The sequence below is a fragment of the Mesoplodon bidens genome (genome assembly GCF_964165515.1).
Source record: "Mesoplodon bidens genome assembly, chromosome: X".
NCBI lineage: Eukaryota > Metazoa > Chordata > Mammalia > Artiodactyla > Ziphiidae > Mesoplodon > Mesoplodon bidens.
This window is the reverse complement of record NC_138163.1, coordinates 126,933,080-126,948,889: the sequence shown is the minus strand read 5'-3', so window position 1 is coordinate 126,948,889 and position 15,810 is coordinate 126,933,080. Positions and strand designations below refer to the sequence as shown.

At 41.2% G+C, this 15,810-nt stretch overlaps 1 protein-coding gene across 6 annotated transcripts in view; it reads left to right on the top strand.

Moving 5' to 3' along the window:
- Nucleotides 1–15,810, top strand: part of TXLNG (taxilin gamma) — a 51,257-nt gene that overhangs the window by 9,461 nt on the left and 25,986 nt on the right. For 5 of the 6 annotated variants that reach the window (XR_014014307.1, XR_014014308.1, XR_014014309.1 and 2 more), the window contains one exon: nucleotides 13,850–14,153. The exons of the other annotated variant lie outside the window; for it this stretch is intronic. Coding sequence is in view for 2 of the 5 variants with exons in the window: in XM_081223256.1 (XP_081079382.1) it covers nucleotides 13,850–14,153 (304 nt within the window). In the remaining 3 variants the exon portion in view is untranslated. The remainder of the gene's footprint in view (nucleotides 1–13,849; nucleotides 14,154–15,810) is intronic. 6 annotated transcript variants of the gene reach the window in all.

Sequence of the window (15,810 nt, the reverse complement as noted above, 5' to 3'; positions counted from 1 at the left end):
CCCCCTACTACCTCGAGTACACGATGTAGTGACAAAATCCATGACTCCTAGTATAGCTTGGTGCCGCTGCCTTGATTTATTCTAAGGAACCAGCAGTGTTACTCATTATTGCTTTTGTACCATCAGTGCAGATGTCAACACCAAAAAAGACAAATGCCATCTCAGTATTTTTATTTTTTAAATTAATTAGTTAATTTATTTATTTTTTGGCTGCGTTGGGTCTTCGTTGCTGTGCGCGGGCTTCCTCTAGTTGCCGTGAGCGGGGGCTACTCTTGGTTGTGGCACGTGGGCTTCTCATTGCAGTGGCTTCTCTTGTTGCATGCAGAGCACAGGCTCTAGGTGTGTGGGCTTCAGTATTTGTGACACACAGGCTCAGTAGTTGTGGCTTGCGGACTCTGGAGTGCAGGCTCAGTAGCTGTGGTGCACGGGCTTAGTTGCTCTGGGGCCTGTGGGATCTTCCCGGACCAGGGCTCGAACCCGTGTCCCCTGCATTGTCAGGCGGATTCTTAACCACGCCGCCACCAGGGAAGCCCTGCCCTCTGGTTTTATCAGAAGTGGGGACTGCTCTTTCTTGTTTCATCTTTCCCAAGATTATTCTGTATTCTGTCAGAAGAGAATAGGCTTATTTTTCATGGGCCTTTTCCTAAGACTTGTTCTGAGGTACGTGGCATCCCAATTATTACTGACTCAACTGCTTTATCTAGCTAATGGAGCAATTCAGTAATCCTAGCAACTGGAATATTTTTACATTAATTCCTGATGACCAGTATAAAGTTAGATTTTATTTGCTAAAGGCTTGAATATTTGAAATCGTGATTCATCATGATTTTGTGGGGGGGGGCGGGGGTAAAATATACATAACATAAAATTTACCATTTTAACCATTTTTAGGCGTACAGTTCATTGGCATTAAGAGGTTAACAGTGTTGTGCAAGCTACACCAGCATGCATCTCCAGAACCTTTTCGTCTTCCCAAACTGAACGTCTGACTCCATTCCCCCTGCCCTGCCCGTGGCAAGCAACCACCATTCTGTTTTCTTTCTCTATGAATTTGGCTACTCCAGGTATTTCATATAAGTGGAATCATGCTATGTTCTTTTGTGTCTGACTTTTTTCAGTTAACATAATGTCTTCTTCAAGATTCATCCATGTTGTAGCATGTGTTAGAATTTTCTTCCTTTTTAAGGTTGAATAATATCCTAATGTACGTATATACAGGTGCACCTTGGAGATATTGCAGGTTCAGTTCCAGACCACCACAGTAAAGGAAATAACATAATAAAGTGAGTCAGATGAATTTTTGGGGTTTTTAGTGCATATAAAGTTGTTTACACTATAGTGTAGTCTATTAAGTGTGCAGTAGCGTTATGTCTAAAAAAGCAATGTACCTACCTTAATTAAATAATACGTTATTGCTAAAAAGTGCTAATCATCATCTGACCATGCAGAGTTGCCACAAACCTTCAATTTGTGAAAAACGCAATATTTGTGAAGCACAATAAAACCAGGTATGCCTTTACCATATTTTATTTATCAATTCATCCATCAATGGACATTTGGGTAGTCTTCACGTTTCTTAACTTTAGATGTGATTCTTTAGGACATTCCTCATAGAAACACTACTTTCATACCAGGCTCAGTACATGTAGGTCTCAAATCATGGCTTTTTCTTCCTCACTCACTTCCTACTTTGTTCCGTAGTTTATCTGTATAATGAAGTAATATTCTCACTGTCTTAGAATTGTAAAGCTAAACTAAATAAAGTATTTTAAATGTCTACCACATAGCAATTAGTAAATGTTAGGTTTTTTTCCTTTCTCCCTTCAGTCAGAACTTAGCCTTATATACAGTATGTTAACCCTCTTTTCTGTATTCTATGTATAGGCTTAGCTGTTGACTGTCTGATTCTACTTGGGAAGAGTTAACTGTCCATGATTGAACCTATTTTCTTTTTTAAACTGGTAAAATGATTTGGTAGATGTCCTAGCCGTAGTTATAGATTGAGGCCAAGTTTAAATGAGATATTTCAATTTTCAGAATTGTTTTAAGAAGGAGATACATCAGAACGGCTACAAAAATTCATGCTTAGTAGATCGTGTTCCGACTATAATCTAGTAGAAGGTGTAGTGTAAAGATTTGGGGGGACAGACCCAGAGGTCTCTTGAACAGAGTGAAGGGAGAAGGTGACATGAAATGACTCGAAAGAAACTCTTGCAACTCTTCAGACTCTGGGGCTGGGGTGTGGTGGAATAGTGAAAAAATACAATACTGCTTTTTTTTTTTTTTTTTTTTTTTTGCGGTACGCGGACCTCTCACTGTTGTGGCCTCTCCTGTTGTGGAGCACAGGCTCCGGACGCGCAGGCTCAGCGGCCACGGCTCACGGGCCCAGCTGCTCCGTGGCATGTGGGATCTTCCCGGACCGGGGCACGAACCCGTGTCCCCTGCATCGACAGGCGGACTCTCAACCACTGCGCCACCAGGGAAGCCCAAATACTGCTTTTTATAATACTTCGTATAATACTGGTCATGGTGAACAGTTTGGGGGATATCTTTATAGAAAAGTTTCCTCCATTTACTGGCTTCTGTATGAATACATTTTTGTTTATACTGACATGTTCATCCAGGACCAAATGTTTCTTTTTCCTTACTTAATTATACCTTGGAGATGTGTTCATATTGACAGGGCTCTACCTTACTCTTTTGAATAGCTGCCTCCTTTAACTTGTGTGGATGACCATTCTTTATTTAACCAGTTCTTTTTTTAATTTTATTAAAAATTTTTTTTTATTTTAATTTTTTGGCCACACCGCGGCATGTGGGATCTTAGTTCTCCGACCAGGGATTGAACCCGCACCCCCTGCAGAGGAAGCGCAGAGTCTTAACCACTGGACCACCAGGGAAGTCCCTTTAATCAGTTCACTATCAGTAGACGTTCTGGTTCTTCTGTGTAGTAATAAGCGGTGGTGTGCTGAATAGCCTTTGCCCTTGAGTGAGAATATCTGTGGAATAAACTATGGTGGACTCACTGGTGAAAGTGAATGTGCATTCAGATGTTGAGAGATACTGCTAAATACCTCTGCAAAACCAGTATGCTACCAATGTAGGCTTCTCATGACTGTACTGGGGGACCTGTTTGCCCACATGAAGGTTTGTTTTGTTTTTTTAAAAAATCATTTTAAAAAATCTGGTCAGTATTGCTTTGATTTGCATTTTTATTTGTATTTCTTTAATTATGAATGAGCTCAAACTTTTTTTTTTTGGATGCACCGTGCAGCATGTGGGATCTTAGTTCCCCAATCAGGGATGGAACCTGTGCCCCCTGCATTGGGAGCATGGAGTCTTAGCCACTGGACCATCAGGGAAGTCCAGTTTGAACAGGTTTTTGTATGTTGGGCATTTTTAGTTCTTTAACTGTGATCTCCTTGTTCAGAAATCCTTGAAAGTTGGGTCTCTGACTCATTTGAAGCCCTTATGAACGTGGTCTTTTGGCTAGTCTGAAGTTTTCAATTAATATTTAGTAAATTGATTTTCCTTTTCTTTAAAAAATAAAATAGCTTCTGAGTTCTCTGATTTCCTTAGAAAGACCAAAGTTTGACTTTGAACTTCTAGTTCTTCGTGGTTTTCATTTTTCACGTTTCAATCTTGATATATCTGGAGGGGTGAGATGGGTTATCACTTTTTCCCCCATATGACTTGAGAGGTATCTCAAATCGTTTATTTCCTTTACCAGTTTGAAATGACACCATTTAAAAAATTTTGTAGGGACTTCCCTGGTGGCGCAGTGGTTGAGAATCCACCTGCCAGTGCAGGGGACACGGGTTCCATCCCTGGTCCGGGAAGATCCCACATGCCGCGGTGCAACTAATCCCGTGTGCCACAACTACTGAGCCTGTGCTCTAGAGCCTGCGTGCCGCAACTGCTGAGCCCAGGTGCCACAACTACTGAAGCCCATGCACCTAGAGCCCGTGCTCCACAACAAAAGAGAAACCACTGCAATGAGAAGCCTGCGCACCGCAGTGAAGAGTAGCCCCTGCTTGCCACAACTAGAGAAAGCCCGCACGCAGCAACAAAGACCCAATGCAGCCAAAAAAAAAAAGTGATTGTTATACAAATATATATTCCTTTTCAGATTCTTTTCCCATGTAGGTTATTACAAAATACTGAGTGTAGTTCCCTGTGCTATACAGTAGGTCCTTATTTTTATTTTATATATAGTGGGGTGTATATGTTATTCCCAAATTCCTAATTTATCCCTCTCCCGCCTCTTTCCCCTTTGGTAGCCATAAGTTTGTTTTCTGCGTCTGTGAGTCTGTTTCTGTTTTGTAAATAAGTTCATTTGTAGCATCTTTTTAGATTCTGCATATAAGTGATATCATATGATATTTGTTTTTCTCTGACTTCACTTAATATGATAATCTCTAGGTCCATCTGTGTTGCTGCAAATGGCATTATTTCCTTCTTTTTTTATGGCTGAGTAGTATATCACTGTGTGTGTGTGTGTGTGTGTGTGTGTGTGTGTGTATGTATGTATGTGTATCACATCTTTATCCATTCATCTGTCGATGGACATTTAGGTTGCTTCTGTGTCTTGGCTGTTGTAAACAGTGCTGCAGTGAACATTGAGGTGTGTGTATCTTTTCAAATTATGGTTTTCTCAGGGTATATGTCAGTAGTGGGATTGCTGGGTCATAATGGTAGTTTTATTTTTAGTTTTTTAAGCAGCCTCCATACTGTTCTCCACAGAGGCTGTACCAACTTACATTCCCGCTAACAGTGCAAGAGTGTTGCCTTTTCTCCACACCCTCTCCAGCATTTATTGTTTGTAGACTTTTTGATGATGGCCATTCTGACTGGTGTGAGGTAATACCTCATTGTAGTTTTGATTTGTGTTTCTCTAGTAATTAGCAATGTTGAGTATCTTTTCACGTGCCTTTTGGGACTTTGGAGAAATGTCTATTTAGATCTTCTGCCACTTTTCTAATTTAAAAAGCACATGAACCTACCAACTCCAACCACCTATTTAAAAAAATAACAAATAAAAAAGCATATGAAAATGTAAGTTTTATGGGTAGGTTTGTTTGTAAAATTTGTATTTGGAAATGTAAAACCCCCTCAAAATACTGGAAACGTTTACAAAAGAGGTTCATATTTTCAAAACCAAATAAGGCCGGTTGTGGCCATGCTGAGAGTGGGAAGCGCCTGGTGTCTGAGGCCAGGCAGGTGTGCGCTCTGTGTCTTCACATTCCTGCTTCATAGTTGATGACTCTTAGAGGAAATTATTAGAAACATAGGGTTGAAGGGATTTTTAGAGGTAATTTAGTTTAATCCTAAGACACAAAAAGTTTTTTTTTTTAAAAATCTTCAATGTCTTAAATATAATCACTTAAAATTATTTAAAGATGTCTCTACTCTCAAGTTAGTGTTGTCTCACCTCCCTAAATCCCAGAGTTAATTACTGCTAAAAATTCTCCAGCTCTTTCCCAATGTTTTCCTAAATTCATGCTGGTATATCTAGCATGGTATGTATTTTTAGACATTTAATGTCTCCGATTTCTTTGTTTGGCTTTGAACTTTCATTTTCCAAGGCTGATGTGTGAAGGGAAAGGAGTGGTGTAATGGAGAGAACATAGGCTCTTGAATTTGACAGACCTGGTTTTGAGGTTTACTGACCCATTTTACTGACTTGAATATGATCTTGGGCAAGTTACTTCACGTCACTGAGTCTCATTTTCCTAAGGCCCACCTCTCAGTGGCACGGAGAAGGTTAAATGGGATAATGGGGCTTGTAGGTTCTGAAGGTTTACCTTTACCTACTTGATAAGTTTCCCGAGACTCTTTGGGAACTAGAGGCGAGCTCAGGACCTCTCCCGGGGATGGGGAAATGCATCTGTGTACACAGCCTTTCCCCACTGCCCCTCCTGCCCATTCCTCCACAGGGAGTGTCTGCGCTCAGCACGTGCCTGGCACTGGTGAAAGGCATTCAAGCTGGTTTAAGCAGATGGTAGTTGAAATAATTTGAAAGTGAATGTGGTTGTTGGCTTTTTTGTTTTTTCCTTTAGACCAGTCTTAGTAAAAGAACAACCATCACTAAAAACATTTGAGCTCTTTTAAACAAAATAAGCCAAAGAAAGATTGTTCTTTAGCTTCAACAATATTTGAAGGAGCATAAGTAAAAGTTTTTGAACTGGTTTGTTTTTTTTTTGTCCACGTGGCTTGTAGGATCTTGGTTCCCCGACCATGGATTGAACCCAGGCAGTGAAAGCGCAGAGTCCTATCCACTGAACCTCCAGGGAATTCCCAGATTCATCTGTTTCTAGATGTATTTCCTCCCAGTACTTTCTGTGTGTCTGTGTATATATACGTAATACATGGTGCATACTATTTTGTAATTTCTTTATATATATAATACTTTGGGAGCATCTCTCCCCATTATCAAATAGACTTTTGTAAGACGGCTCGGTCAGGACAAGGGTGTTTGTACAGTAGACGGAGGTGAGTCATGAAGCAGTACATCGTTGTAGTTAAGAGCGTGGACTCGGAAATTAGTTGGCCAGGGTTCAGATCTTTGCTGGGCAATTTACTGACTGTGACCTTCAGCTAGGTACTTAACTTTACCACGCTGCCGTATGTAAAGTAGAGATAATAATGGTAACTGTCTCTTGACATTATTGTGAGGATTAAATTAGTGAGTATAGGAAAGTGCTTACAGTAGTGCCTGGCTGTAGTATTTGCTGTTTTAAGTGTTAGCTGTTGCTGCTGTTGTTTATCCAAGAGAGTGTACCCAAGCAAAGGCATCCAGAATGGGTGTCAAAGAGGGCAGAGTAGGAAGTTTTATTGGCCATATGATAGAGAATTCTCTGCTTAAGGAGTTGAAGGCTGAGAAATCATTTACAATTTAAATAAAGTTGTTGGGCTTCCCTGGTGGCGCAGTGGTTGAGAGTCCGCCTGCCGATGCAGGGGACACGGGTTCCTGCCCCGGTCTGGGAAGATCCCACATGCCGCGGAGTGGCTGGGCCCGTGAGCCATGGCCGCTGGGCCTGCGCATCTGGAGCCTGTGCTCCGCAACGGGAGAGACCACAACAGTGAGAGGCCCGCGTACCGCAAAAAAAATAAAAAAAATAAATAAAGTTGTTGGCCCTAAGAATTTGCTTCATATCAAGTGGTCCAGTGCGGAACCTCAAGTGGGGAAAATTGGGGCCTACTGTATCAAGAGTATTTGTAGACTAGGGTTGGAATCAAGCCCAGCTGTAACTGGGCTTATTCATAAACAAAAAGATTTTGTAGAGTCAGAGTAAGTCTTTCATTAGCAAATGTGAAGAATAAATCAAACTTAACTGTACAGGAGAGAAGGGAAATTAACACTGTCCTGCTTCTAATGATAAAATAGTAATAGTGATGTTTTTCTCAATAGGTACTTCCCATGGCTTGTTTTAAGCAGCCATTTTGACCCCTCATGTTTTCCACTCAGTTGGCACTTGAGCACCTTTTATGCATAAGCTGTCTCTATCTAGGAGGATGTACATACCAAATAAGTGATAATGTAATATGTGTGGCAGGAATTTCAAGGTGAAAGGAGTGTCTGGAAAGACAAAAAAGAAGTAGTGTTAGCTAAAGATAGAGACTGATGAAATAAAATTAGAAGGATAACGTTAGATATGATGGTTGTGCACTATACAGATTAATTTAACATCCTTATTTATGCTCAGTGCCACCGGCTATTTTTAAATTTATTTTATTTATTTATTTTTGGCTGCATTGGGTCTTCATTTCTGCGCGCGGGCTTTCTCTAGTTGCGGCAAGCGGGGGCTACTCTTCATTGCCGTGTGCGGGCTTCTCATTGTGATGGCTTCTCTTGTTGCGGAGCACGGGCTTTAGGCACACAGGCTTCAGTAGTTGCGGTACACAGGTTCAGTAGTTGTGGCTCACAGGCTCTAGAGCGCAGGCTCAGTAGTTGTGGTGCATGGGCTTCGTTGCTCCATGGCATGTGGGATCTTCCTGGACCTGGGCTTGAACCCGTGTCCCCTGCATTGACAGGCGGATTCTTAACCACTGTGCCACCAGGGAAGCCTGCCACCAGCTATTATTTTGAGTTAGGTGAACATTTTGGCCTTTCTAAACTGTCTTTTTTCTGTCTCTGGTAGTTGTAATTGACCTATATGCCTTTAATCTGAAAGCCAGCATAACTTGCAGTTAAATCGCCTAAGGCATTTTGAAATAGGTGAATAAATATACTGTGAGTTTTCTCCAAAATTGGGAGAATGAAGGACAGTAATAAGAGAAAATATTTGCAAATCATACCTCTGATAAAGGACTGGTATCCAGTGTCTATAAAGAACTCTTACAACTCAATAATAAAAAAACAAATAACCCAAATTTAAGAATGGGCAAAGGATCTGGATAAACATTTCTCCAGAGGAGGTATACAAATGGTCAGTAAGCACATGAAAACGTTCTCAGCATCACTGGCCATTAGGTTAGATACCTTCACACCAGCTATGATGGCTATAATGAAAAGGACAGACAGTAACAAGTGTTGATGAAGATGTGGAGAAATTTGAAACCTCATCCACTGCTGGTGGGAATGTAAAATGGTGCAATTGCTTAGAAAAAGTGTGGCAGGTTCTCAAAGGGTTATACATAAAGTGACCATATGACCCAGCAGTTCCACTCCTAGGTATATACCCTGGAGAAATGTAAACAGATGTCCCCACGAAGATTTGTACATTAATGTTCATACCAAATTATTTATAATAGCCAAAGTTGAAAATAATCATAATAGCCAAAGTTGAAAATAATCTAAATGTCCATCTACTGATGAATGGATAAACAAAATATGGTCTGTTAGGGGCTTCCCTGGTGGCGCAGTGGTTGAGAGTCCGCCTGCCGATGCAGGGGACACGGGTTCGTGCCTCTATCCCGGAAGATCCCACATGCCGTGGAGCGGCTGGGCCCGCGAGCCATGGCCGCGGAGCCTGTGTGTCCGGAGCCTGTGCTCCGCAACGGGAGAGGCCACAGCAGTGAGAGGCCCGCGTACAGCAAAAAAAAAAAAAAAAAAATATGGTCTGTCCATACAGTGGAATATTATTTGGTAATAAAAAGAAATTAAGTACTGATACATGCCACCATGTGGAGGAACCTTGAAATCATTATGCTGTGTGAAAGAAGCTAGACACAAAAGGTCACATATTGTATGATTCCATTTATATGAAATGTTCAGGATAACCACATCTATAGAGACAGAAAGCACATTAATTGCCTAGGGCTGGGAGTTTTGGGCGGATTAGGGGTTTATAGCTGAAAAGGGTACTGAGTTTCATTTTGAGGTGACCAAAGTATTCTAAAATAGATTGTGGTGGTAGTTGCACAACTTTGTGAATACACTAAACACCAGTGAATTGGATGGTATGTGAATTATATCTCAATAAAGGTGTTACGAAAAATCACTAATTGAACTGGGAAACTAGAAATAACCAATTCCAGTCCTCAGGTAGGCTTCTTAATAAAATTGATCTTAGGAGAGGCCTTGGGTTTTCCTTGGTGAAAATTATGTATGCTCCTGCTTCTTCCAACAAATTGCTTGCTCGTTATATTTTTGGTATTGCTTGACACCATGTTTTCTGGTATTATGTGAGTTTTATTATCATTATGCTTCTGAGAAATTCTGTGTTAGAGGTAAGCAATCTTCCATTTTAATTATCTTTTAACAGACTTTCATCAATGTTTAAAGCCAGCATTGTGGTTTTGTAGCCCTGTTCTTAATATTGGGCTAATGGTTTTCAGGGAATCGGTTTAAAAATTATTTTTTAAAAATTGGGGGAACTTCCCTGGAGGCGCAGTGGTTAAGAATACGCCTGCCAATGAAGGGGACACGGGTTTGAGCCCTGGTCTGGGAAGATTCCACATGCCGGAGAGCACCTAAGCCCATGTGCCACAACTACTGAAGCCCACGCGCCTAGAGCCCGTGCTCCGAAACAAGAGAAGCCACCGCAATGAGAAGCCCACGCACCGCAACGAAGAGTAGCCCCTGCTCGCCACAACTAGAGAAAGCCCGCGCGCAGCAGCAAAGACCCAACGCAGTCAAAAATAGAAATTAATTAATTAATTTTTAAAAAGTTGGGGAAGATGGTATTAATAGCACTGGGTTGTTGTTTTTTTTCTTCTCAGTATTGCTTTTGCATAAAGGGTCTCTGTTAACATTATCCATCTGCCCAACTAGGATATGACAGTTTAATATTTGGTATAAAATAGAGGTGGAAGTAGTAGTTCTGTGTACAATGTAGCATTAAAATGATCACTTGGCAGGAATTCCCTGGTGGTCCAGTGGTTAGAACTCTGCACTTTGACTGCTGAGGGCCCGGGTTCAGTCCCTGGTCAGGGAACTAAGATTCTGTAAGCCTCATGGCACAGCCAAAAAAAAAAAAGATCACTTTGCATTTGCTTTGATATTAATACTTCTGTATGTTATTTGGGCCTATCAAGGACTTTAGGAAGTTTCTGCAGTAATGAAATTTAACAAAAGACATTTCCTAAATCCTTGGTAATTTTTTGTAGACCTAATATCTCTGGATTACATTTGAGAAATACTGCTTTATGGACTGCATTACGTATGGAAAGGAATTTTTAAATTTTTTGGAAAGAATTTGAGCATAGCATCAAACCATAACAATGCATTTCCCCTTAATGCATTAATTTTTTTAAGAAAAAGTATTACAGGCACATTTTTTAAAAAGTAGTATCAGAAAAGCAATGCATCTCTAATCTCTCTCCCCAGAGGAGAATATTTCTGTTTTGGTTCTTCATAATGCTTGAATAATATATAAATTGCAACTTTTAAAATAAACCTTATTGAAGTAAAACATACATTCAGAAAAGTATACAAATCACAAAGGTTTAGGCTTAATGAATTTTCACAAAGTGAACATCTACGTTACCCCACCTAGATCAAGAAACAGACTATTACCGAGCACCCCAGAAGGCCCTACCCTCAGCGATAAACACACTCTTGATTTCTAGCACCATTGATTAGTTTTGCCTGTTTCTGAACTTTATATGTAAATGGTTTCCTGTAGTATGTTTTCTTCTGGCACCTTCCTCACAAAATTCTGTGAGACTCATCCCTGTTGCTGCATCTAGCAGTACTTCGTTCTCACTGCTGGATGGTATGAACACACTACGATGCATCCATTCTTCTGTTGATAGAAATTTGGGTTGATTTCATTCGGGGCAATTACAAATAGTGTGGTTTTAAACATTCTTGGCCTTTGGCTGCACATCTGTACATACTAGGGTAAAATCCTAGGGGTAGAATTAACTGGATTGGAAGGTAGCCATATTGCAAAAGGTTTTAAAAGTGGCTGCACCAGTTTGTTCTTGCAAAAAGCACAGTACTTGATTTATCAACATTGGACTATAAAAGATGAGGATTTAGTTCCCTTAACCCCTCCATCCCCTGCTACTTTGATATTTTAAATTATCTTCATTTCTTCAGCTGGATACTATAGTAACTTGAAAAAATAAATCTCTCTTTTCCTTTTAACTTTGTAGAGTAGCTTTTGTCCACTTGTGATAAGAGAAAGGTATTAGCCACCTCCCCATCAGTTATGTTATTCAAAAACGGAAGAGGAAATTTCCTCTCTTTCATGCAGAGAGGAGATACACAGAATTTAAATTTGTGCCCCATCATATGACCAAGTAGTGTCAACCAGGGGAAAAACACCCCCCCATAAGTAAATGGGTTAACAGGATGATAGAAGAGAGGGGAAGTTTAAAGTACTGATGGAGAATAAAATACTAGAATGAAGCCGTCTGTCCCATGCCCGCTGTCTGTATTTGTTAGGTCAGGGGTAGCTGTTTAAAACCTAATTCTCACAATGTCTTTGGCTTTATAGGAGAGGAAGGTATTCTCTTTCTCATCTGATAGCCCAGTGTGGGTGTTCTTAGTAAGACGGATGGCTTTCCTTGTATAGGTATGTGAGCTTTACGGGTGCAGGCTGCTTTCATCCTGTGGCTCTGCCATCTCTTGGGGTCTTGGAGACCTCTGCGTCCAGCCAGAGTGGGAAAGAGATGGAGGAGAAAGAACGTGTGCTTCTAAGAAAAGTTTTGTTGCAGAAGGAAAAGTCATCCCTTGGGCTCACATTTTATTGGTGGCAACTTTGCATGGGAGTCCCGGCCAGATGAAAGGGGCTGGGAAGTGTTGGCTGGTCTGAGCGTTTGGCCACCCAGTCCCGGCTCCACAGGATTGTGGAGGAGCCTGGGTCTCTGCTGGACAGCCAGTGAGCCATCTCTGCTGTACTGTGTCCTAGAGGCTAAGACCAGAATAATTAACTTTCGTTAACTTGGGATAATTTCATGTCTTTTAAGATGCTAATTATTTTAAGTGGTGAATTTTTATAAGGAAGTATTTTTTATTGGCTAGGGCACTAACACAACTTGATACTTTTTTTTTTGAAATAAGTTTAGATGTACAACTAAATGGCATTTCTTGCTTCCTTTGGTACCACTGAGTTCTGTGATTTGTTTTAACTTTAATTTTCTTTCTTTTTTTAATTTTTATTTTTATTGGAGTATAGTTGATTTACAATGTTGTGTTAGTTTCAGGTGTACAGTAAAGTGAATCAGTTACACATATTCATATATCCACTGGTTTTTAGATTCTTTTCCCATATAGGCCATATCAGAGTACTGAGTAGAGTTCCCTGTGCTATACAGTAGGTCCTTATTAGTTACCTATTTTTATATATAGTAGTGTGTATCTGTCAATCCCAACCTCCCAGTTTATCCCTCCCCCCCGTTTCCCCCATTGTAACCGTAAGTTTTCTACATCTGTGAGTCTATTTCTGTTTTGTAAATAAGTTCATTTGTACCATTGATTGATGGATTGATTGATTGATTGATTGATTGCGGTACGCGGGCCTCTCACTGCTGTGGCCTCTCCCGTTGCGGAGCACAGGCTCCGGACGTGCAGGCTCAGCGGCCATGGCTCACGGGCCCAGCCGCTCCGCGGCATGTGGGATCATCCCGGACCAGGGCACGAACCCGTGTCCCTTGTATCAGCAGGCAGACTCTCAACCACTGCGCCACCAGGGAAGCCCTGTACCATTTTTTTAGATTCTACATATAAACGATATCATATGATATTTGTCTTTCTCTTTCTGACTTACTTTAGTCAGTATGATAATCTCTTGGTCCATCCATGTTGCTGCAAATGGCATTTCATTCTTTTTTATGGCTGAGTAGTATTCCACTGTATATATGTACCACATCTGCTTTTATCCATTCCTCTGTTGATGGACATTTAGGTTGCTTCCATGTCCTGGCTATTGTCAGTAGTGCTGCAGTGCATGTATCTTTTTGAATTATGGTATTCTCAGGGTATATGCTCAGTAGTGGGATTGCTGGATCATATGGTAGTTCTATTTTTAGTTTTCTAAGGGACCTCCATACTGTTCTCCATAGTGGCTGTATCAATTTACATTCCCACCAACAGTGCAAGAGGGTTCCCTTTTCTCCACACCCTCTTCAGCATTTATTGTTTGTAGACTTTTTGATGATGGCCATTCTGACTGGTGTGAGGTGATACCTCATTGTAGTTTTGATTTGCATTTCTCTGATAATTAGTGATATTAAGCATCTTTTCATGTGTTTTTTGGCCATCTTAACTTTTATTTTCTTATTTACGGTGAGGTCACCTCTCAGTGAAAGTTAGAAATTACCATATTTACATCGGTTTTACAAATGACTAAGAAAGAAAAAAGCTGTCAACCTGTGGTGTGTGATGGATTGTAAACATTGATTACATTTAATTTAACCCCCCTTCCCATCTTTTTTTCTCCTCTCCCCTTCCCTCTAGTTTGTGATTGGCACAATGGAAGAAGCTGGAATGTGCGGGCTAGGGGTGAAAACGGATATGTTGCATAACTCTCAGTCCAATGATATTCTTCAGCATCAAGGCTCACACTGTGGTGGCACAAGTAACAAGCATTCCTTGGAAGAGGATGCACACAGTGACTTTATCACGAAGGGCAGGAGTTTGGTGAGCCCAGAGTACTGCACACGAGAGTCAAGGGAGGAAATTCCTGGGCGAGAGGCTCGAACAGATCCCCCTGATGGTCAGCAAGATTCAGAGTGCAACAGGAACAAAGACAAAACCTTAGGTAACAACCTCAGCTTGGGGGTTGCATGTTTCACACGTTGCTCCTTTGAGTTGTATTGTCCGCAGCACAGGTGATGATGAACATAGCCAGCGTTGGGGGCGATGTTGCTCAGCTGACACATCTGTTGTCTTCAGTGGGGCAGGCAGCCTGTCTGCTGCAGTGACGTGCCGGGCACCCGAGACAGCAGAGCAGGAGGTTACTTCTCTCTCAGTAGTCAAGAATGGGCTTTCGTGGGCTTCCCTGGTGGCGCAGTGGTTGAGAGTCCGCCTGCCGATGCAGGGGACACGCGTTCGTGCCCCGGTCCGGGAGGATCCCACATGCTGCGGAGCGGCTGGGCCCGTGAGCCATGGCCGCTGGGCCTGTGCGTCCAGAGCCTGTGCTCTGCAACGGGAGAGGCCACAACGGTGAGAGGCCCACGTACCACAAAAAAAAAGAATGGGCTTTCGTGAAAAAAATCTGGGGCCAATTTGACAGGAGTAGTCCCCACCCCCAGCTTCACCACAAGGCTTGCAGGATCTTAGTTCCCTGACCAGGGGTTGAACCCGCGCCCTTGGCAGTGAAAGCGCAGAGTCCTAACTACTGGACCACCAGGGAAATCCCAGACAGAAGTAGTATTTGACTTGCTTTGTTTGCATCTTTAATGTAGTCTGACCAAAATTTACTGTGAAAACTGTATATTTATTTGATCATTTTATTTTAAACCTAGTCACAAAACTTTAGAGACGATATAACGTTGGGTGAAGTTCAAGAAGTGGGTTAAGACTGGTTTTCAAGGGTATGTTTTCTTTCTTCTGCTGTGTTTGAGATTCAGGACAAAGAATGCGGTATGGTAAATCTCATTAGGAAATCTGAATTCCCCTTTTATTTTAAGCTTACTGGTTGCCCCTAAGTTTTTTATACTTATTCTACCTGAGATTAACAGTGTTTAAATTTGTTTGGTTTTCTATATGCTGAGTTGGAATGATCCTTCGTATTATACCCACTTTCTGTTAACTTGGCAAACTTAAAATTATTTTTCATATTTCTATAAATTTTTAATTCCTTACGAACAAGACAAATTTCTTCAATATTAGCAGCCCCAGTTAAATGTGTAAAAGCAGAAGGAGTCTTAAAAAGTTACACATAATGTTACCATGCGACCCTGTAGTTCTACATCTAGTTATATTCCCAAGAGGGTTGAAAACGTGTCCACACAAAAACTTGTCCAGGAGTGCTTGAGGCGGCATTATTCATGATAGCTGAAAAGTCCAAACAGCACAGTTACCCATCAGCTGATGAGTGGATAAACAAAATGTGGTCTGTCTGTAAATGGAATATTATTAAGTGGTAGAAAGGAATGAAGTCTTGATACATTGTGGGTGAACCTTTAAACTATTATGCTAAGTGAAAGAAACCAGACACAAAAGACCACAAATTACATGATTCCACTTAATATGAAATGTCTAGAATTGGCAAATCCATGGAAACAGGAAGTAGAGTAGTGGCTGCCAAGGACCTGGAGCAGGGAGCCTGGGGAGCTCATGGGCATGGGGTTTCTGAAATTAGACAGTGGTGATAGTTGTACGACTTAGTGATTATACTCAACTGTACACTTTAAAAGGGTGAATTTTATGGTACATGAGTTGTATCTCAGAAAAAAACAGGTAGAGTGTGAAGT